Below are 22398 nucleotides of genomic sequence, written 5' to 3'. Positions count from 1 at the left end.
CTCAAGCCTCAGCTTACACACTGAAGCAGTGCTCCATTGCTTGTTGGTGAAATTACAATTTCTTATCTTGGGTTCTACCAAGTCGCAGTCTGTGGATTAATCCACCCCTCCCTCAGGACCCTAGACAGAGTCCCAGTCCCCAGTCATTGTCCACTGTCCATGTCGTTAAGTCCCTGAAGCTGTGCCCAATCTCAGTTTGTCTTTTGTAGACAATTCAATCAAGTGAAGGAAGGCCCTTTTGACCCCAAACATCCTATACTTCTCCTCTTCCCTCTGTCTTTCACTCTTTTTGGCCTCTGCCTCCCCAAATACATTCAGAGCCGAAATTCAGGCTTTCAAGAACCACTTAGCATTTTACTCATAGGTTAAGCAATTCTAACCTGTAAAAAGCTCTTGGTTTAATGGTTTGGATAATCATTAGAAGCAGAGGAGTGCTTGCAGGAAGAACACGTGCTTGAGAGTCGAATGCTTTATGAATATTATCTCCCTGTTGAGAGAGGCATTTTTGAGGGAAAAAGAGAAAACTGCCAGGGTCTCAATGACTCAATTATCTGCCATTTTTATTCCCAGCCTTACTTATTTCAGATTAAGAGCTAATAGTGAATATGTGGTGTGTTCACAAGTTCAAGATGATAATGGCACATTTTCTGCTAACATTTTATGAGTGTCAGGGCAGGCGTTTGGTGCAGTGGTTGATACTGCTTGGGATACTCACATGCCATATTAGAATGCCTGGATTCAAGTCCCATCTCTGTTCCTGATGACTTCAGCTTCCGCCTAATGTGCATTCCAGGCAGAAGACGCTATGACCCAAAGGAGTCTCTGCTACCCATGTGGGAGACTTGGATTGAATTCTAGGTTTGTAATTTCTGTCTTGCCCAGTCTTGGCTGTTGTAGGTCTTTGAGAGTGGACCAGCAGATGGGAGATAACTCTCTCTCTCCCTCTCTCCTTCCCTCTATCTCTGCCCTGTCTCTGGCTTTCTCTCTATCTCTGTCTCCCTGACATTCAAATACATAAAATAAGTAAATAAATAAATTTTTTTAAAAAGTTGTGAATGTGCTAAATAAGGAAGGATGGTCTTCTTGCACCTTGATGCAGTTTCTTTCCCTTTTATAAAGAGAATCAAGTTACAGGAATCTAGTAATTGGTATGAGATGGAGGATATAGTGGCATAGACTTCGACTTACCTGCAAAAAGATCCTAAACATTGTTGAGAAATTCCTGAAATTTTTTAAAAAGTTATTAATACTGGAGATACTGGAGAGGACAGTAATGTATGGCTAGTGGGAGAGTTTTGGAGCCTGAACTGAAATTCTATTCCATCACTTACTGAATGAGCTTGGGTTAGTCATTCAACTTCTGTGGAACTTAGATGGTGCAACCATTGCATGAGAACTCCTAAAGCCATCAGAAGATTGTTTCAAGGATCAAATAAGAGGATGTTTGCAAACAGCTGAGCTTTTGATACCTGATTGCCATCAGTATCAGAGTCAGTTTAGACAATATTTTTGCCACCTTAGCATTTTCTTGACCTTTTCACAACGTTTGGCAATTTCTCTTCCTTTATGATTTGTGATGTGCAATGCTCATTTTTCTCCTCCTGCTTCTCAACTCTCCTTCCTGAGTCAATATTCACTCAACAAATGTTCATTGAGCTCTTTTGATGTTAGACACTGGGGTTATTAAAGTTAATGGAAATGGCATCTGCCCTTTTGGAATTCAAACTCGAGCACAGGAAAACAAGCACTCTAGGGCTGTGAAAAGGAAAGCAGCTGTTTTGTTCAATGACAACCCAAGTCAGATGTCACCAAGAATGGGGTGGCTCATTCTCCATGGGTGGAGGAGGTACAAGGGACTTTGTATTTGGCCAGGATATTGAAAGACAAATAAGAGCTTTCCGGTGGCACGGAGCAGGTGGGAAGGATGTGTGTCTCTCTTTTTAACAAGTTTTCCTCCTCCAGTGCCCTGAAGGTAAGTATTCCCAATGGTTTGGTCTCCTGTGGGTTGCTCTTTGTGCTCCCTTGAATCACTTCCCTGGGAGCTCAGGCACTCTCAGGGGTTGATTACAGCCTGGAGGGATGACTCACTGACTTCTATCTTCAGCTTTGACCTTTCTCTGAAGCTCGGGTTTTCACTTTCTGTTAGTTATTACTCTCGAATCTCCTACTATCATCTTCAATTCTTTGTGTCTAAACAAAATCTCCCTCTCTCCCCAGTTTCTATTACTAAAAGAAACTAGATGCCTGGACTCTGTTTGTAGTTGATGACAGAGCAATTCTATCAGTTACACCTGCTTAAACCTCTGTCATCTGGAACATCTTTTTGTTTATGTATAGTCTATTGTCTGCTCACCAAAGCTCATTTTTTCGTTTAATACACTTAATGTTAGCAAAAATTTTACAGTGTACAAGGTAAGGACCAGTCCAAATAGTACAATGGTGAATAACACAGATTGGTGTCCATAGTATGTAGCTAAAAATATGATACCAGCACTGTGCCATAGCAGGTAAAGCTTCCACCTACAATGCCAGCATCCCAAATGAATATGAGTGCTGGTTTGTGTCCCAGTTGATCCACTCCCAATCCAGCTCTCTGCTAATGGCATGGGAAAAGCAGAAGACAGCCCAAATCTTGGGCCCCTCTCATCCACATGGACTTCAACCTGGCTCAATCTTGGCTATCAGAGGCCTCTGAGAAGTGGACCAGTGGATGAAAGATTCTCTCTCTCTCTCTCTCACTCTCGCTCTCACTCTCTCGTGTGTGTGTGTGTGTGTGTGTGTGTGTGTGTCTCCCTCTCTCTCTGTAATTAAGACTTTCAATGACATGGAAGTCTAATAGTAAATAATGAAGCACTGAAATGTACATGTAATTACAAGTTGTCATAGATATTGTGAAGAGATAAGCATGGGATTGGGATGTGTGTGTCTTTCCCAGTGTTAAAATGCAGTCTCCAAAGTGTTGGTATGAAGAGATGGGCATTTCAGTTGAACTTAACTGAAAATAGAGCTTAGTAGAAAATAAGAATGAGAATAGGAGAGGGAGGAGGGAGAAGGGTAGGAGTGGGGGTGGTATGTATTTATGAAAGTCATGCAGTTTGTATACCTTAAATAAAATGTTTCTGGGGACAAAAGGAGGTGGTGTTTCATGAGTGATTAGGTCAGGAGAGCTCTACTCTCGTGAATGGGATTAGTGTCCTGGTTACAAAGCTTTGAGAGAGCAGTCTTGCCCAGAGGACACAGCAAGAGAGCACCATCTATGAGAAATCTGCTCTCATCAGACACTGAATCTCCTGTTAATTTGCTCTTGGACTCTTAGCCTCTAGAACCACAAGAAATAAATTTCTGTTGTTTGCAAATTACCTTGTCTAAGGTATTTTGCTACAACAGCCTGAAAGGACTAAGAAGGGATGACACTTGGGCAGGAAAGCAAGAGGAGCCAGGGCAGACACTGATGCCCTCATCGTTTGCATCGTATTTTCCTTCTTGGTCTTTCTGTCCTCCTTCCTCCTTCCCCTTTACATCTAAGTTGCTCCCTGAGACCAAATTACAATCAAGAACACAAACCTGGAAATAAACCTGGTTTCAAATTCTAATTTTTCCATTGATTAACCGAGTAGATAAGGCAAGTCACTTAATCTCCTTGAACCTCAGTTTTCTCACCTATGAAATGAGGTGATGTTCTTGAACTCACAATGAGGGATTTTAAAGATGTTAGAAATAATGAATAAAAATATCTGAATATTTTATATGTCACACACAGTAGCTATAATTAATAATATAACTGATGCTGTGTAAGCATCTTCCAGGAATTTAGCTTTAATTAGTTAACCCGGTATGCACCTAATGAAGACTTTCTAGTCCTATCAGAAACTATGCAAGGCACCAGGAAACAAGGAAGAACAATGTTTACTATTGGTGAGGCCAAAGTTTTATGAGTTTATTGCCAGATTATGGCTTATCCTTCACAACAGGTCCTAATTCAGCTTTTACCTAGTAACTATTTAATGAATAGCTATTGAGCGTCAATGTCTAAGGCACTGCACTTTGCACTTCACCCAATGGTATGGTTTGGATATGGTTCAAACACACACACACTCACACACACACACACACACCCCAGGACCAGGGAAGCCCATCACGAGTGGTCAGCAAGCTTCAGAGAAGGCCTCCAGGCATCTGATGCTGTTCTAGGCTCTCTCTAGAAAACTCAATTCTATTTGCCTTACGCAAGACTGTCATGTGAGTAGTTTGGTTTGAACAGTGAATGGTAAAGATAGCAAAGAGCTGATGAGAATGAAGCCAGGACTCAGATGCTATTAACTATTGTTCTTCAATATAATGGCAGCTCTCTGTTGCCAACATTTTCTTAACAAAGATGCCACATCCCCATAGGACTCACCCTTGTTTATGCGTAAAGTTCTATGAGTTTGAACAACACACATAATTGTGCAACCATCAGTCTAATCAAGACATACAAAGGCCTATTGTTCACAAAATCCCTGCTGCTCATTTTAATCAAATGTCTCCCAAGTCCCAGACCCTGAAAATTTGCCTCTTCTAGAATGTTGCATATTTGGATCATTTAGTATCTAGCCTTTTGTGATCTGTTTCCTTCACTTATCATGAGTTTGATTTTCATCTGTCTACATTGTTGTGTGGCAGCAGTTTTTTTTTTTATCTTATTGCTGAGTAGTATTCCATTGTGTTTATGTAAGCAGATAAAAAAAAAAACTCATTCACTAATTGAAGGACTTTTGAGTTGCTTCCAGTCTGGGGAAAGTACAAATAAAGCTGCTATAAATATTTTCCTAAAGTTGTTTTTGTTTTGCCTAAATATGTGTTTTTATTTTCCATGGGTAAGTTATTGCTAGCTTATGTGGTAACTTTCTGAGTATAAGAAACTGACAAGCTGTCTTCTGACATGCAGCTTGCCAGCTTCCTTTCCTGTCAGCAAGATATGAGAACCCAAGTGCCCTATGTTCTTGTCAGCACTTACTGTTATCAATATTTGCTTTTCAATTTATAATTTTTAAAATTTGTACTTACTTATTTAAAAGCCAGAGACAGGGATGAGCAAGAGAGAGAGGGAGAGGAAAAGGGTAGGAACTCTCTTTTCAAAGATATATATTTTCCTTTTAAAAGTTACTTTTAAAATTAAAAAAATCTAACCAGCATTCTACATCATCTCAAATCTTATTCAAAGGCATTAATTACATTCTATATGTGATGCTAATTTTGTAATGCCATTATAAGAGAAAGATAATACCATCCACACTAAAATTTCAATTCTTCTTTCAAATATTTAACCAGTACTTGTTGAACACCTGCTGGCTTTACCAAGCACTGTATACTGAACTAGGAAATCCAGACATGAAAAACAGCAAAATAGGCACAGTCATCACCATTCTGTTGGGGGCGATCAGATCACAGCCAAACACATCATCAGTAAACATATGTATGTCAGATAATGAAGACTGTTGTGAAGAAAATCCAAATGAAGGAGTAAAGAAGGGAGGGATGCTACTTCAGAGGCACCAGTCACACACCTGCCTGAGGAAAGAGCCCTGTTTCAGGCAGAGGTCATTGGCAAGAACAAAAGTTCAAAGCAGAGTGGTCTTGGTGCATTTTCAGAGCAGTAATAAACTCATTTTGGCTGGTACAGACTGAGTGAGGGTCAAGTAATAGGAAAGGATTTTCACAGTCTGGGAACAGAATCTTTTAACTTTCAATGAAAAGAAATCCATGGCTGAGCTGGGCTGGTAATCTCTAATATTTTGAAGTACCTTAAGATTCTACAAAATGCATTTATTATAATTTTAGAAAGTTGAGGCATTGCCTTAGTGCTTAATTTCTGACTTAAAGTTTTATAATAGTTCAAAAGGCTAACACACGCACACACACACACACACAAAACTAGAAATCAGAAGATTTTGTGTAATTTTGTGCACTTAGCTTTACATTAGTTTAGCCTATGCCTTAACAAACATTTTAAAAATGCTACACTCTTTGAATTTCCTCTGTGGGATATAATACCTTTCCATTACTCCATAGGTAGACTACGAATTGCCTTTTTGCATCACAGTTATTATAGAGAAGAAAAAAAAATGACATGAACTGGGAAAAAAAATTTATTATATGGAATAAAAAAGTGGCATTGAAAACTCAGCAGTTTAGTCTCCATTTCTCAGAAGGTTTAATTAAATGGTAAGGTAACACTTTCCTCTTAATGATAATTTTACTGGATAGCTACCTGAGTTCTTATGCATTAACTTCCTTTGACAAGCAGTAGAGAAGCTTTCCAACTATGAGTAATGGTATTACTCATAGGACATGGTCTGTAGGGCTGTAATTCTGCTCAGGGGGATAGAGAGCAGTCTTGTATGATTCTATTGGTACCCATGGACTTTTGAAGACCTTGTGATGGGTGACTAGAAAGGCCTTGGAAAATAATGAAATGAAACAATGCTCCCTTATCAAAGAGGAGGAGTCTAGAAAGCCCCCAGAAGAAAGGCAGAGTTGGCTGGGAGCGAGATGGTTGGCAGTGAACACTTCCTGCCTGGCTGCGAAGTGCTGAGAGGGCTGACTCCAGAAAAGAAGGAAGGTGGCATTGCCATGACTCCCGACCAACACGCTAATGCCTGGCCTCCCAAAAGCTCACCGTTTTTCCAGAAGGAGGATCTTTATTTATGGAATGCTTTTATCAACATGTACCTGTTTCAACTAAGCCAACTTTTGGTACATAAACATGGAATGTAATGATTTATAGAGCGTATTTCTCTGAAAAGCATCACATAAGGGTGTAGGTATCTGAGTACAAAATGGAGATGTTTAATGAAAAAAAAAAAGGACCCCTTCTTTGAAGTTAACATCTCCTGTGTATGTAATCTGTATGCCAGCCTGTGCCAGCGTGCATCATCATGTGTCAAAAAATGAACCATCTTGCTTCTGTATAGTCACAAATGTCTCCTTACTTTTCATTTTCAATTATTTGCATCCTGGAAGCTAGACAATAACTCAATGTTGTCATAAAAATTGTTTAAGGGCCCAATGATAATCACAGACTGATTGGAATTGGTTAAGAAGTTTCATTTATGGAAAAGTATCATTTATTGAAAAGAGGCATGTTTTTAGCATCTTTGTCAAAGACCAGTTGGCTCTGGATGTGTAGGTTTACTTATAGGGTCTGTTCCATTGGTCAATGTGCCTTTTTATGACAATATCATACTGTTTCAATTACTGTAGCTTTATAATGTATTTTAAGGTCAGGCACTATAGTGCCTCCTGTGTCATTCTTTTTGCTCAAGATTTCCTTAGCTATTCAGGATCTTTTGTTTGTGGTTCCTGGTTCCAAATAAATTTTAATGTGTTTCCTTAAGAGTCCATCAACTGATGAGTGGATAAAGAAAATGTGGAACTTATACACAATGGAATACTGTTCAATCATTTATAAAAGGATGAAATATCATTTTTTTGGTCATTACATTGAGTGAAATAAATCCAGCACAGAAAGACAAGGATCACATGATGATATATGTGTAATCTAAAAAGTTGATCTCATAGAAGTCAAGAGTATAATGGAGTTGCCAGAGGCTGGGGCGTGCAGGTGACAGGGAGAAACGAGGGAGGTCATATAGCAGGTACTCACTTAGAGTTAGACTGGAGTAAAAAGTCCTGGTGTTCTATTGCACAGTAGAATGAATGGATAATAATGTATCATCTATTGCTCTAAAAAAACACTAAAGGAAATAATTTAGAATTTGTTTTACCATAAGTAAATGTTAAATGTCTGGGGAGACAGATTTATCTTAATCCAATTGGACATTATACAAAATGTACATGTATTGAAACACCACGTAGTACTCCATAATGTTCAATTTTATGTAACAGTTAAAATTTCAAAAGTATTTAAGACATGTATCCAGCTACATGTCTACTTCTGTATCACACAGTCATCAGTTGAGTGATGAATGTTTTGAAAGCTGTTCAGGGCTTTTTGCATGTAAACTTGACAAGTTTGATAAAGTATTAAATATTAGAGTTGTAAAACCACTTGTATTCAGGAAATGCAAATATATTATAATTGATGAATAGTCAGCAATGGTTTTAACAGTGTCAGGTGAGACATGAAAATAGAAGACACCTGATTAATTGCTATTTCATTGCTATTGCTATTTACAGCCAGTACAATGCTTTATTTTAATGTTAGGAAAAGTATAGGAAAAAAAACATGTGAAGGAAAATAAAGGATGAGCATTAAAACCTGCTGTTGATTTAGATTCTTCTGTGTAGGCATGTAAATATGAGGAACACAGATAGGGCCGGCACTGTGTTACAGCGGGTTAATGCCCTTGCCTGCAGTGCCGGCATCCCATATTGGCACCGGTTCAAGACCCAGCTGCTCCACTTCTGATCCAGCTCTCTGCTATGGCTTAGGAAAGCAGTAGAAGATGGCCCAAGTCTTTGGGCCCCTGCACCCATGTGTGAGACCCGGAAGAAGCTCCTGGCTCCCGACTTCAGATCTTCTTAGTTCCAGCCCTTGAAGCCATTTGGGGAGTGAACCAGTCAGATGGAAGACCTCTCTCTGTGTCTCTATCTCTCTCTGTAACTCTATTTTTAAAATAAATAAAAACAAACCTTTTAAAAAAATGAGGAACACAGAATTTGCTTGTGGACCAGTGCATTTAATGGCCATCTATCAGTAAAATGTTGATGCTTGCCTTTGGCTTTTTTTTTTTTTTTCCACAGGCAGAGTTAGACAGTGAAAGGCCTTTGGCTTTTGACAACTAAAGGCAAGTGAAAATTCTCTTTTCTTAGGCTCTTGTTGGGAAGAAAGTATTAAAAACAACTACCTCGGGGCCAGCACTGTGGTGTAGAAGGTAAAGCTGCCACCTGCAGTGCCAGCATCAAATATTGGCACTGGTTAGAGTCCTGCCTGCTCCACTTTCAATTCAGCTCTCTATTATGGCCTAAGATAGCAGTAGAAAACGGCCCAAGTCCTTGGGCCCCTGCATCTATGTGGGAGACCTGGAGGAGCCTCATGGCTCCTAGCTTCAGATTGTTGCAGCTGTAGCAGTTGTGGCCATTTGGGGAGTGAACCAGAAGACAGAAGATCTCGCTCTCTCTCTCTGCCTCTTGGTAACTCTGGCTCTTAAATAAATAAATATTAAAGAAACAGTAACTATCCTTTAGGACTTATGCAGGTGGACACATAGTTTAAGGAGTACACCTACTTCTTGAATTCTCTCCACCATCAAGTGGATGAACTCTGATATATGTCTTTCAGTTGAGGTCTCCTTCTGAAAAAGCAGAGATGATCTTTGTAAGTGTGGGCACACAAACGAGGGGAAGATGGGCTCAATGAGGACTAGTGGTTAATGGTCCACCATTATGAGGCTTTGAAAGGAGAGAGAAGACAGCCTAAGTCTTGTTATTAGAGAGCTGGCTAGTCTTTCTGAAAATATCCAAGGATTAAAAAAAAAAGGTTAATTTTGGATTCCAGATTAGATATTTGTGAAATGTAATACTCTTTCAATTTCTGGATAGCGATATTTGTAATAACAGCAATAATTTAGAAGAAAAAGTCACTTGCCAAGTTCCAATAGTGCAGCATCACCCTCCGTTCTGCAAACTGCTCTAAGTTATTTTGGGTGTTGAAAGCCCTACTTTTTAGGAAAAAAAAAAGATAAGGCACTACAGTATCCTTCCAGGAGTTCTTTACACTTAGCAAAAAGAATGCTCAAGGAACTGAGCCATTTGGAACAGAATAAGGCTAGCACATTGGAATATAGCAAGATAGTTAGAAGCAAGGGGGTGGGGGGCAGAGTTCAGAACAGAAGTGCTCCAACACACTGACTTATGGAATAAGAAGCTGAATCATATTCCAACTGCGAGATAAGCCAAAATGGATAGCTTTAAACCAAGTTCCCACATAGGGTCACTGCATCAACAATTTCCAAAGAATGAAGTCTCTGTGTAGCACAGACAGCTCCTGCCTCTTTTCAGTGTGGCTCTCTCCATCTTAAAAGCAAGAGAAGACACTCAGCCTGTTGACCTGTTTTTGCTGAAGGCAGAGGAAATAAGTCCCTGCCAGAAGCCTTTATTATCTGCATTCTGTGAAGTCCTGAAGGTACCTAGATGCGGGGGCACACAGAAGTGTCCTGAGACAGTCAGTGGAATTGCCCCCAGGGGGAATTTTTATGGCTGACTGCTTAGATGCAACTGGGCTGAATCTAGACCCATAGGCTTAATTGCTGAGCTGTGTCACTGTTCTCAATGTTTTTTTTTTTTTTTATTTCACTTGAGCTTTAGCTTCTTCACATATAAAATACAAATAATCGTATAATCTATCTGTACCCCAATATTTATTGCAGCTCAATTTACAATAGCTAAGATATGGAATCAATCCAAATGTCCATCAACTGAAGACTGGATAAAGAAATTATAGGTTATGTACATCATGGAATATTACACAAAAGTAAAAAAAAAAATGAAATCCTGCTGTTTGCGACAAAACGGATGCAAATGGAAAACGTTATGCTGAGTAAAATAAGCCAGTCCCAAAAGGACAAATACCATATGTTTTCCCTGATCTGTGGTCACTAATAGAGTACATAAAAGGTAATCTATAGAAGTGAATTGACACTTTGAGATTACCACAGATTAGTCTGTGAAGTAAAGCATGGATTAGCTTTAAACAGCCCATCTCAATGGTTTTAATGATACCCCTCTCATGAAAAACTTGGGGAAAAATAGAGCTTATTCTTCAGTTCAACCCCCATGGTCCTAGAATTGGACTTAACCTTGGCTTCCAAATGCATCTCGTGTGGGCTCTTTTTCCTCTTCCCCCAATGTCCATATACAGGTTTCCCCTTCCCTTGCCCTATCCCTCCCACATATATCCTTCCTGGGATTAACTGAAAAGATTCCAGTATCTCTTTGCTGTAAGGAATTCTCTTTAGAATTCCTATATTAGGTCTCCTAATTCCTTTTGTAAGACAATAATATTTCTTTTCTTTAAAATATCCCTGCTTCTTCAATGCTGTTGATTGCTCTTGTGATTAAAAAAACAAAAGGGTGCCTAGAACTTTGAAAAAAGATACACCACCCTCTGATAGAGCCTCTCCTTTAGCTAGACTTGAAGATCACCAACAGACTACATGATCAGAAGAGAGAGCTTATAGAGCCGAAAGCGATATACACTACTGGTGGACACTCTACTGTGTTCCTTCTTTAGGAAGATTAATACGGTTCAATTATGCTGATTTTGATTTAATTCTGTATTTTTAAAGCCCTTACTTCCTTCCTTGAAGGAAATGACTTCAACAAATGCAGACTCTACCATAACTCTCCCGCCATAGCTAGATTTTAAGCACAGTGAATGTGCATCTTCGTTTCTTAGAAATATTGTTGCAACTTCTGTCCAAAACAATTATAACTGAATAGAATGTCTTTAGAGATATGGATTGGATTCTGAAACAGCCTCCCAAATGGTATGCCCATGACTGCACACATTAATTGAATTGCCTTTGTTAATTACATGTCCTCACAAAGAGGACTTAGATGGGCTTACATGAAAGTGTATTTTACAGAATAAGATGAAACATCAAGGGACAGCCATTCTGTCATTCTTCAGATAGATCTGTGGCATGCTTGACAGCAAAATTAATTCAGTTTAAAGGGGGGTCAGGCATGGCGAAGAATGCTCTTGAAACTTCAAAGAGCTGATCAGATGTCATATTAAGATCAAACTCTGCCTCTGGGAAACTGGAGAGTTTTCAGTCTGCCGCCTTTGATAAGTCCAAGTTTAGGGAGGATTTAATTAACATGACATAAAAAGAGAGGGTATTTGTGGTGCTGATTTTTCTCCAACAATTCTTTCCTCACATCAATCCTGTTCAGGAACTTGGTTCCTGTACCTTAAATAGTAAATCCTCAGTCTGTGAAGTAAAGCATGGATTGAAAATGTCCAGCTATTGTGGAAACATGACATTGAATATAAAGTTTTCAAAGTAGAAGGAAATCTAATAGATATTGAAGAGGACACATCACATGTTATGTTCATATTAGTTTTAAAATTCTTTAAGTGAGTTTTGTCTTGAGTAAAGACCATTTACTTGAGATCAATTGATATTTGTTAAGCATATGAGACAAGGACTTACCTGAACTTTTTCTTATGTGAGCAACACATTAACCCTAAAGGATCTGAGTTAAAAAGGGTGGCACCAGTGGCCTAAAATCACACAGTAAAAAGAGAAACCTTAGCTATAATTCAGGTCTTTAGATTCTAAATTTGGAGTTGTTACATAACATCCCACTGCTTCTTTAGAGATAACAAGATTAGATTCATAATAAAGCTTTTATTAAGACCTTTCACTTAACATTTAACAAATACCAAAGAATAACATTTATAGGCATTTAGCTCATTTAATGGAAAGAGAAATGCCTATGGCAGCTACAATTCTAGGGATACTGGGAAGAATTTCTAAAGTCCTCTTTCAACTATCAACTCTCCAATTTTTTTTTGTTCCAGTGTTTTGTAATTCCATCATATCAATGTATTACTTTGGGGAATCACACAAAAACTTTCTCTAGGTCCTTGTGCCAATTAAATTAGTATGGCACAGGTAATCTCATGCTTTAATTGTGATGGACTGATAATGCTTGCTTAGAATTCTGGAATAAGTAGAATTCTTAGGTCAAGTCAAGATTCAATAGGCTCAATTATCAACATCAGTTAAGGAAGAGGTTATCAGTAGAAGGGGGCAAGCATATTTTGTTTGTCACCACTACAGTAAGCTCTATGCAATCACTAATACATTGGTGTGGATTTGTGTGATAATTTTCCTACTTCCTAAAAAGGAAGAGGAGAGGGATAGAAGAGATAATTCCGAAACCACAGCTAGGGTGGCCATATAGCTTATTTTGTACACCTGAGCATTGTTGGGAGAAAAATAGGTCTATTAACAATCTTCCAAGGCATTCAATGGAAACTGTTACTGTGGTCTTGTTCTCTCAGCTCTCTGGAAAAGCAATTGCTCAAGTATTGAAGACTTCCTCCTTCAAATAAGTCCACTGATGTCTTTTTCCTTTCTCATAACTATAGTTTCCAGACCCTGTCTCTCTAACAACAAAAAGGAATGAAAGCAATCGTATCCCCCATAGGATTCTAAAAACTCGAAAAACGTAAATTCAATCGGCTTTCAGTTTTTCAGAGGCTAATTATCCAACTAATTCATTATCTTCTAGACTCTTGTTTCATTTCTTCTACCAGTTAATTTAGCTGGATTTCAGTTCTGAAAAGCAGGCTTGCTGGGGAAGAAGAGGAAACTACTACATGAAATGAAGCTGGGGAATTGCCAATAGGTTTCAATGATCCCTGTTAGTCATATTGCAGACTGACTGTGAAGAGTGTTGGTTCAGCTGGACAGCCTTGCTACTTGTAAGGCATAACTGTTCTTGTTACCTCTTTCCTACAGAACATCCAGTATGTGTGCATTTATAAAATAAACGTCCTCTCCCCCAGTCCCATTATCTGTGATAAAACATGGATCAATTATCACTGAAATCAGGTTGCAGTAATATGAATGTTACATATAAAATAATAAAACACATGAAATCATTCAATAATGAATGTCATTTTCTTGAGGGTCTTATTTTGGATGCAAAGAGAAATGAAAGTAGTGGGCTACTCTTTTGAAAGGAAAATAAACAACTGCAGCCTGCATGGTGTCTGACACATTGCACACAACTACTAAATAGTCCCTTAAATGCAGTTACTGTTTAAGTTTGGGAGAAATGTAGTATGGATATTAAAAAATATATTACCAATTCAGAAAGGTTTTGAATTCATTAATTTGTAGCAGCCCTTTATAAATTTGGTTGTATATCTTCAGCATCCATTCAAATCTGAATTAAGATCCACTTCCTGGCTGAATTTGTTGCTGTCAATTTCAGGTCTAAGGTCTCTATTGTCTTAGCTTTTAATACTCATAACACTTGCTGTCCCCTAATTTATATTTTGAGATATTACATAGTTATGCTACATAATTAGCTAACTTATGAATTACTGTCTGACTTTTCACAATGGAAACAATTATTATTTACCAAATCATGCTATGAAATCTTCAGAATTGGGGGCCATTTTTTATCTACCCTCATATTTTTCCTTCAAATATAATAGAGTTCTGAATGTATTAATGTTGAATCATAAGGAACTTCCTACAGTTTTTCATTTTTGATCTGTAAAAATGCAATTTTGTATGGTTCAATCTACTAATAATTGTTCAAGAAATAATGGTGGAATGAGTGGGAATACATTTACATTTTAAATTCTTATATGTAAATATATTTATATGTCTTAACACACACTGAGGAAGTCATTTAGAATTGATGACTGAGTGTCAGTTTTAATTTTTTTAATAGACAGCCTAAACAGCTCTGTCAGTTCAGGATTTTCAGAACATGAATGTTTGAAAAGAAATGAATATGACTGTCTCTATTCCAGAGAAATAACTTCTGCTGAGATAACAGCATAAATTATTAAATGTCTCAGTCTGCTAATATCTATATTAAATTATTTTGCTGGGGCTGTATGCTTACTATTTTTTTTATTTTTTGACAGGCAGAGTGGACAGTGAGAGAGAGAGAGAGAGACAGAGAGAAAGGTCTTCGTTTGCCGTTGGTTCACCCTCCAATGGCTGCCGCGGCCGGCGCACCGCGCTGATCCGCTGGCAGGAGCCAGGTACTTATCCTGGTCTCCCATGGGGTGCAGGGCCCAAGCACTTGGGCCATCCTCCACTGCACTCCCTGGCCACAGCAGAGAGCTGGCCTGGAAGAGGGGCAACCGGGACAGAATCCGGCACCCTGACCGGGACTAGAACCTGGTGTGCCAGTGCCGCAAGGCGGAGGATTAGCCCAGTGAGCCGCGGCGCCGGCTGTATGCTTATTGATAGAAATTATTCTGATAGAACTGGATGTCAAGGTCTGGGAATCTGGTTTAATTCCTTTCAAATACTGCACAGGGAGGGTGTTTGGTATTTCAGTGAAGACCCTTCAGCTACTGATTCCAAGTTCCTTCTAATGTGCACTCTGGGAGGTAGCAGGTGATGACTCACATTGTGGCCTTCCCGTACCCACGTGGAAGACCCAGATCGAGTTCCTGGCTCCTGACTTCAATCTGCCCTAGCTCTGGACTTTGCAGGCATTTAGAGACTGAACTATCAAGGGGAGATCTCTGCTTGTCTGTTTTTCAAATAAATGAAGAAAAATAAAACATATTTTAAAAATACTACACAAGCTCTAATCAATTAGCATCTAATTATTTTAAAAATTAGAATGAATTAAAATGTTCAGTTTTGTGAAATTTAAAACATCTGGTGAAGCTTTTATAATATGTAGCTACAGAATTTAATAGAATATGCCTAAGGCTTAGAGACCTTAGCTATTTTTTATTTCTTTCAAAAATAACTCAAAATCATTTTCAATGATACTTCTTCAGTTTTCTGCATTAAAGACTAAAATTTCTAGCACTGACTCTTCCATAGGAGTTTTATGACATGGAAGAATAACATCACAGAACATGTGCAGAAGAATGTGTGCAAATATTTATGCTTACTACTACTTTTCTATGACTACCTAATTTCTAGTGCAGGTATCTGTTACTTTCTTTAATAGTTGCAAGCTGGAAGATCCATGGAAGCCATACAACCATAGGATAAGCATAGCTGCTTAACAGATGCAGTAATCAAGAAATGGATACATGTGAGGGGGCTTCAAAACAGTCATGGAAAATGGTACTAAAGACAAGTTTATTTTGGCACAAAAAGGGTTGAATCCCATACTTTAAAATATAATACACATGTACATGAATTTTTGAAGATCCCTCATATTATGTGTACATAATAATATATTTATATATAATACATATATCTAAACTGCATATTAGATACTTATACATAGTTTACCTACATATGCAATATGTTTGGTATCAGAATTTGGCTTAACTTACATCTGTAATATTTTTATAATTACTTTTTTGCAATAAATGAAATAATCCAGTGTGACTTCCTTTGTGCTTGGGTTAGAAGAAACATATTCTCTTCTGGAATCAGTGTCAAATAATGATGTACATATCAGGTGGCCAACCTTGGGTATTTTTCTTTATGTTTCTAGGCTTTTGTTGGATTGATTGGGAAAATGAAGTAGCTGAGTGATTTTGTTATTCAAATGGCAACTTTTTTTGCTAGCTGTTTTAAAGTAAGATTATTATATGATATTCAGAAATGTAATTTGGCTTCTGTTAATAACATAAGTCAAGGAGACTCTAGGAAAACAACAAAAGGAGAACAGTCATGAAATTTTCTTAGACTCAGACTTTGGAAGGCGTTTTTTGTATTTTTGAAGTTTTTTAAATTTACATGAGATGAACAAATTTCATGTATTTCATATTAGAGATTTAAGAACATAATGAGGGGCCAGCGTGGTGGTATAGCAGATAAAGATGCCACCTGCACTACCAGCATCCCATATAGGCTCCTGTTTGTGTCCTGGCTGCTCCACTTCCAATCCACATCCTTGCTAATAGTCTGGGAAAGGCAGTGGAAGATGGCTCAAGTGCTTGGATCCCTGATCCCTTTGTAGGAGACCTGGAACAAGCTCCTGGCTCCCCACTTCAGCCTGGTCCAACCCTGGCCTTTATGGCCATCTAGGGAGTGAACAATTGTATGCAAGATTCTCTCTGTTTCTCCCTCTCTTTGGAACTCGGACTTTCAAATAAATAAAAAAAATTTGGAAAAAAAGCATAATAATACTTCCCACCCTACCCTCTTTCCCATCCACACTCCCACCTACTCTCCTCCTTCCGTTCTTATATTTTCCATAACATACTTTTAATTCAATAAATTTTCTGATTTTTCATTGATTTAATTAATTGTGATTGATTTTACTGTCACAAGTCCTCAAAGCCTGTGAGGAATTTTCGGAAAGCAGATGCAATCGGTGAGGTTGAGAAGAGGTCCTTGGGAAGAAATTGGGGTTGTCGGGGGATAATAATGGGGGCTTGTGATTGTCAGGTTTTGCTTCTTAAAACTGCTCAAGTTTTCTGGTCATGTTTTAATGTCACCGGGACTTATTTGGGAAGGGAAAATGTGGGTCATTTGCTTGTTATAGATATTTTGATGTCAGAAAAAGTGCTTGAGAGGTTGAACTCAAGTAGTGTCTAAGTTCATCTGGTGAGAAGAAAGTAGGATAAGGCAAGGTTACCTTTTTACAGGCTGTGATGGAGCCACCCAGACTGCCTCCTGAGCCGCCGCTGCTGCTGCCCTGCTGTGCTTCTGAACTTTCGAACATCAGTGGTGACTCCAACTTGCTGTTTGTGCCCCAAAACACAAAAGAGAACAGAGCATAATCCGGTGAGTCATCTCCATATTTAGAAGTGTATGAATTAAACACCATGTGGCTTATCAAAATCATCTTTTCTGATTGCATGAAGCACTGAAAATCCTTTCACTGAAATGAACATTTCTTTGTTGGGTACCCTTTTGTAATTGGGAAGCCACGATAGACTACCCTATTATGATTATAAAACTGCAACCCACTGCCTTCCACAGTGCTTAGATGCACAGAATTGTATCCATCTGACTTCTAGCAATGTTAGCATCTTTTCTTATGCAAGCAGTTTTAAAATAAAGTACTTTCAATTATCACACTAATTACCCTCTGTCAACACATTATAAAATATCTATGCTATTTTTAAATAAAAGCAAAACATAATGTTAAGCAGGGTTCATGATAGTACCATGAAAAGTTGTGGACTTTAGAAAGTGCAGGTTATCCCTTTGTCATCTGTGTGGCTGGAGATAGTCCCTTAATTTCTCTGCCCCTAAAATTCTACTTATACTCTTCCCTTTATCCCTATCAAGCCTTAGTGGGACTGATTGTGTAAGACTGTATAAATACTTTAAAAACGTTGAGGTTATCTCTATATTGTCAAGAAGTGATAAAATGGCAATTATTGCCAAATTTGCTTTTATAACATGACTAGAAATTTAAAACTGAGCCTCTTACAAATACAGAAAGTCCTCTGAAACTTTTAAGTATTTCTAAACATTCATCTTCTGAAAACATGCTAGTTTGAAATTTAAAAATGTACTGGCATCTCAAGTCTACACAGTTTTTATTTTTGTTGTTGTTGACCACATGAAACATGTATAATTCATTTAAATACTTTTTAAAAATATGATCTAACAGTCCTGTATATAATTTTCATTTTTCTTTTCTCTTTTTTACCCAGAAACTTTTTTAAAGTATAGAAACTTCATGCATTTCATCAATACAACGTTTGAAACATAGTTATTTTTCCCACCCTACCTGCCCTTCCACCTGCACTCCCACGCTTCTTCCTCTTCTCTCTCCTATTCCCATTCTTATTTTTTACTAAGATCTATTTTCAATTAACTTTATACACATAAGATTAATTCTATACTAATAAAGAGCTCAACAAATAGTATGAAAAAAATATTCCTCAACAGTCAAAACAGGGGTTGTTTGGCAGGCGCCGTGGCTCACTTGGCTAATCCTCCACCTGCGGCACCAGCACCCCGGGTTCTAGTCCCAGTTGGGGCACCGGGTACTAGTCCCGGTTGCTCCTCTTTCAGTCCAGCTCTCTGCTGTGGCCCGGGAGGGCAGTGGAGGATGGCCCAAGTGCTTGGGTCCCTGCATCTACATGGGAGACCAGGAGGAAGTACCCAGCTCCTGGCTTCAGATTGGCACAGCGCCAGGTATAGCAGCCACAGATCAGTGAGAACATGTGGTATGATATTCGTCCTTTTGGGACTGGCTTATTTCACTAAGTATAAAAATTTCCAGTTGCACCCACATAGAAATAGCACATACAAGATCAAATAACCAGTGTATTTTTAATTAATATGTAACTCTCATGTTTCAAGTGTATTAGTCAGTTTTCATCACATTGCAATTAGCCATAAGTCAAACACTGTCCTAGTGTAGTCTGTTGGCATTTTCATTAATTACTGTGGGTGACACTTTTTAAATGATTATTGATAGCATGATATAGCAAATGATAGACTCAGCAAAAATCATCCAGAATAATTCAAGTAAAATATATTTTATTTTAAATTTTCACATAATATTTTCTGAGTAATTGTTACCTTGAGGAGGAGAATGGCATAAATGAAATAAAATATTTATTTGACTGAGGAGAAAGAGAGAAAGGAAGCAAGGAAAGAAGGAAGGAGAAGGAGGGAGTGGAGGACATGGGCTCCATTTATTGGCCATTAATACCTAGCTACTCTGCCACCTAGCTTTTCTGGATCTCGGCCTCTTCATTTACAAATCACATCTCAGAATAAACTATGCACGTTTCCTGTAGCTCTGGAAGTCACTTGCAATATTTCACAGAAGTTCTGAGTCCTATTTTTACAGATTTCTTACAATATTGGGCCCATAACATCTTCAGCTGTCACCTAAATATGACTTCATCTCAAAGCCAATTGCAGATGCTTCAAAGCCAAACAGGTATCCTTGTTAGGTTCCACATCACATACATGTGGAAGATGAGACCATAGACCAAGCTAACTGGATCATAATACCTTGACCTTGAACTGTTTATATTATTTCTTCTAGAAACCATTCAAGTCCTATGTGCAGGAACTTAGAGAGAAAGGGTGTAGCATCCCCACAACTCTTTATCCTCTTGCTCTATGTACCCCAACTAGCTATGGTGAGTTAGTGATCACTTCCATCCAGGCCATTCCAGACTTACGTCCCCCACTTAGGACAGTACAGGCAGGGTTAGTGACCCAGGAAGTGAAAGTAGGTAGGCTGAGAAGTTAGGCTGCTCATTTCTGTCTTCCTTCCTTCCTTCCTTCCTTCCTTCCTTTCTTTCTTTCTTTTTTTTTTTTTTTTACAGGCAGAGTGGACAGTGAGAGAGAGAGACAGAGAGAAAGGTCTTCCTTTTGCCATTGGTTCACCCTCCAATGGCTGCCATGGCCGGTGCGCTGTGGCCGGTGCACCGCGCTGAGCTTCTCCTGGTCTCCCATGGGGTGCAGGGCCCAAGCACTTGGGCCATCCTCCACTGCACTCCCTGGCCACAGCAGAGAGCTGGCCTGGAAGAGGGGCAACCAGGATAGAATCTGGCACCCCGACCGGGACTAGAACCCAGGGCTGCTCATTTCTGATACAAAACAGTCGGAACAGCACTGCAGTGAACTCTGACTTCTCTGGAGGGAATCTCAGTAACTCCGGCAGAGCTGATTTTGTTCACAATCATGGGGGTACTTTGAAAATAGGTAAAAGTAAAAGATCAACTTTGAAAATGATTTAGTTGTTGATAAAGCACCTTTTATACAGTGTGGACAACTGCTGCAGAACTCCTCACATACACCTCCAAGTTTAAGAACTGGTAACATCTAATTGAAAGGAAGACATGACAAGTCTACCCAGAGGCATGATGATGTGAAAGTCCTTCTTTTTAAGGTGACTGTGAGGTATTAGGTGCTAATGAAAGTGCAGAAGATTTTATTGTTTATGAGAAGGGCTCACGACATTTGTTCTAACTATAAGCCGGGACAGTATTAATAAATTAATAAATATGTTTAAATATGTATGTATAAATGGCAATATGATGGTACTTCCAAAAATCACGGGAATGGAATTAAAAGTTTACTTTAGTGCAAAAAGTTTTGAAATCCATGCATAGTTGTTTTTCCACAATAAGCCTTTTCAATGAACATTTTGAAAACCCCTTCTATTTCTAATTGTGGTGAGAATTAAATGAGAAATTAGAGCCCCTGATGGGACAAAAACATCAGTGCATTCTTAACAGTAAGTGTGACACACCTGCACTACACCAATACCGAAAGCAATAACAACTTCTCATCTCCAAAGACACATGGTATATCACTTTAAAGTTCTCTAACACCCAAAAAAAGATGTATAAGGAGGCTTTCTATTAAATCACATGATACAGATGTGAATTTACAGTAGAACACAGCCCAGTCTTTTCCCACCTGTTGAGATTAGGATGGAATATTTACGGTATTTGCAGAGATGTTCTCAGAGAGGCAGAACACTTGCAGTTATGAAGGTAGTAGGGACAGCAGTGACATAAAACTCATACATTTATTAAGATATGTACAAATTGATACTTAAAAAAACACTGTCAAGGTACAGTGCAGCCTTGTAACTTACTTCTAATGGGAAACAGTGCAAATTCTTCCTAGAGACATTTGCCTATGATTTTGACGAGTGTTGACAAAATATATTAAGAACAACTTTTCCAGACTGATCTTACGCAGAAACTGTTAAATATGTTTCAATGAGGAGATCTATCAAGGTAGGAAAGAAAGAAAAAATGGATTTGAGGAGGCTGTGTTGTGGCATAGTGGATTGAGCTGCCTCCAGCAATATCAGCATCATATATGGCCCTTGTTCATGTCCTGACTGCTTCACTTCCAATCCAGCTCTCTGCTACCACACCCGAGAAAGCAGCAGAAGATGGCCCAACTTCGTGGGCCCCTGCCACCCATGTGGGAGACCCAAATGAAGTGCCAGGCTTCTAGCTCAGCCTGGTCCTGCCCTGGCTATTGTGGTCATTTGGGAAGTACACCAGTATATTAGGATCTTACATCTTCTATCTTTCCCTCTCTCTACATAACTCTGCCTTTTAAATAAATAAATCTCAGAAAAAGACAGACTTATAAATAGTAAGTTTAAAACAGGCTTCTATAAAGCAATCTTTTCATAGAAAAATGTCAACTATGAACAAATGTGTTATCTTTCCACCAATCTGCAACCATCAATGATTCATTCACTGTGAATAAGTAGGTCACTGTCAAAAATGTACTAGGAAGTAGGAAATTTTTGAGAGGGGAGAGAGAGAGAGAAAGAGAGAGAGATCCAATTTTCTGGAAATTCAGTTAACTAAAAATTACTACTCAAAGTTTTGTCCACAAACCACAGAAGTTAGTATCATCCAGAAGTTGGTTAGATGCCTAGGAACTCAAGCCCCTCCCTAGAATGAGTCAGAATATGAATTTTGATATTAAACGAAGCTAATTTATATGACCATTAAAGTTTGAGAAGCACTAATTCAACTAATAAACTGAACACGCATTCTCATTTGCTCTTGGGACTTTGTGCATGACGATGTTACTTCTTTTAGGAACATTCTTCCTAGTCCTTCTCCTTCCTCCTTGATATTGCTACTCTTGGGTCTCAGTTTAGCAGCTGCCTCTGGCATATCCTTCCTCCCTCCCTTACCAAGGAGACCTCTGTTCATTTCCAACATATCTTCAAGACCTTTTGCACATGCAAATGCACAGTTCCTTCTATTCCATATCTACATATTCCCACTCCCATTCCAACCCAAGGAGTGAGATA

At 38.7% G+C, this 22398-nt stretch overlaps 1 protein-coding gene across 3 annotated transcripts in view; it reads right to left on the bottom strand.

Annotated features, from left to right (window-relative positions):
* Positions 1–22398, bottom strand: part of SPHKAP (SPHK1 interactor, AKAP domain containing) — a 186980-nt gene that overhangs the window by 128555 nt on the left and 36027 nt on the right. For all 3 annotated transcript variants that reach the window (XM_008259275.4, XM_008259274.4, XM_008259276.4), the window contains one exon: positions 17260–17365. In XM_008259275.4, the coding sequence (XP_008257497.2) occupies positions 17260–17365 (106 nt within the window). The remainder of the gene's footprint in view (positions 1–17259; positions 17366–22398) is intronic.

Source organism: Oryctolagus cuniculus, chromosome 3 (genome assembly GCF_964237555.1).
Source record: "Oryctolagus cuniculus chromosome 3, mOryCun1.1, whole genome shotgun sequence".
Lineage (NCBI taxonomy): Eukaryota > Metazoa > Chordata > Mammalia > Lagomorpha > Leporidae > Oryctolagus > Oryctolagus cuniculus.
This window is presented reverse-complemented; position numbering and strand designations above follow the sequence as displayed.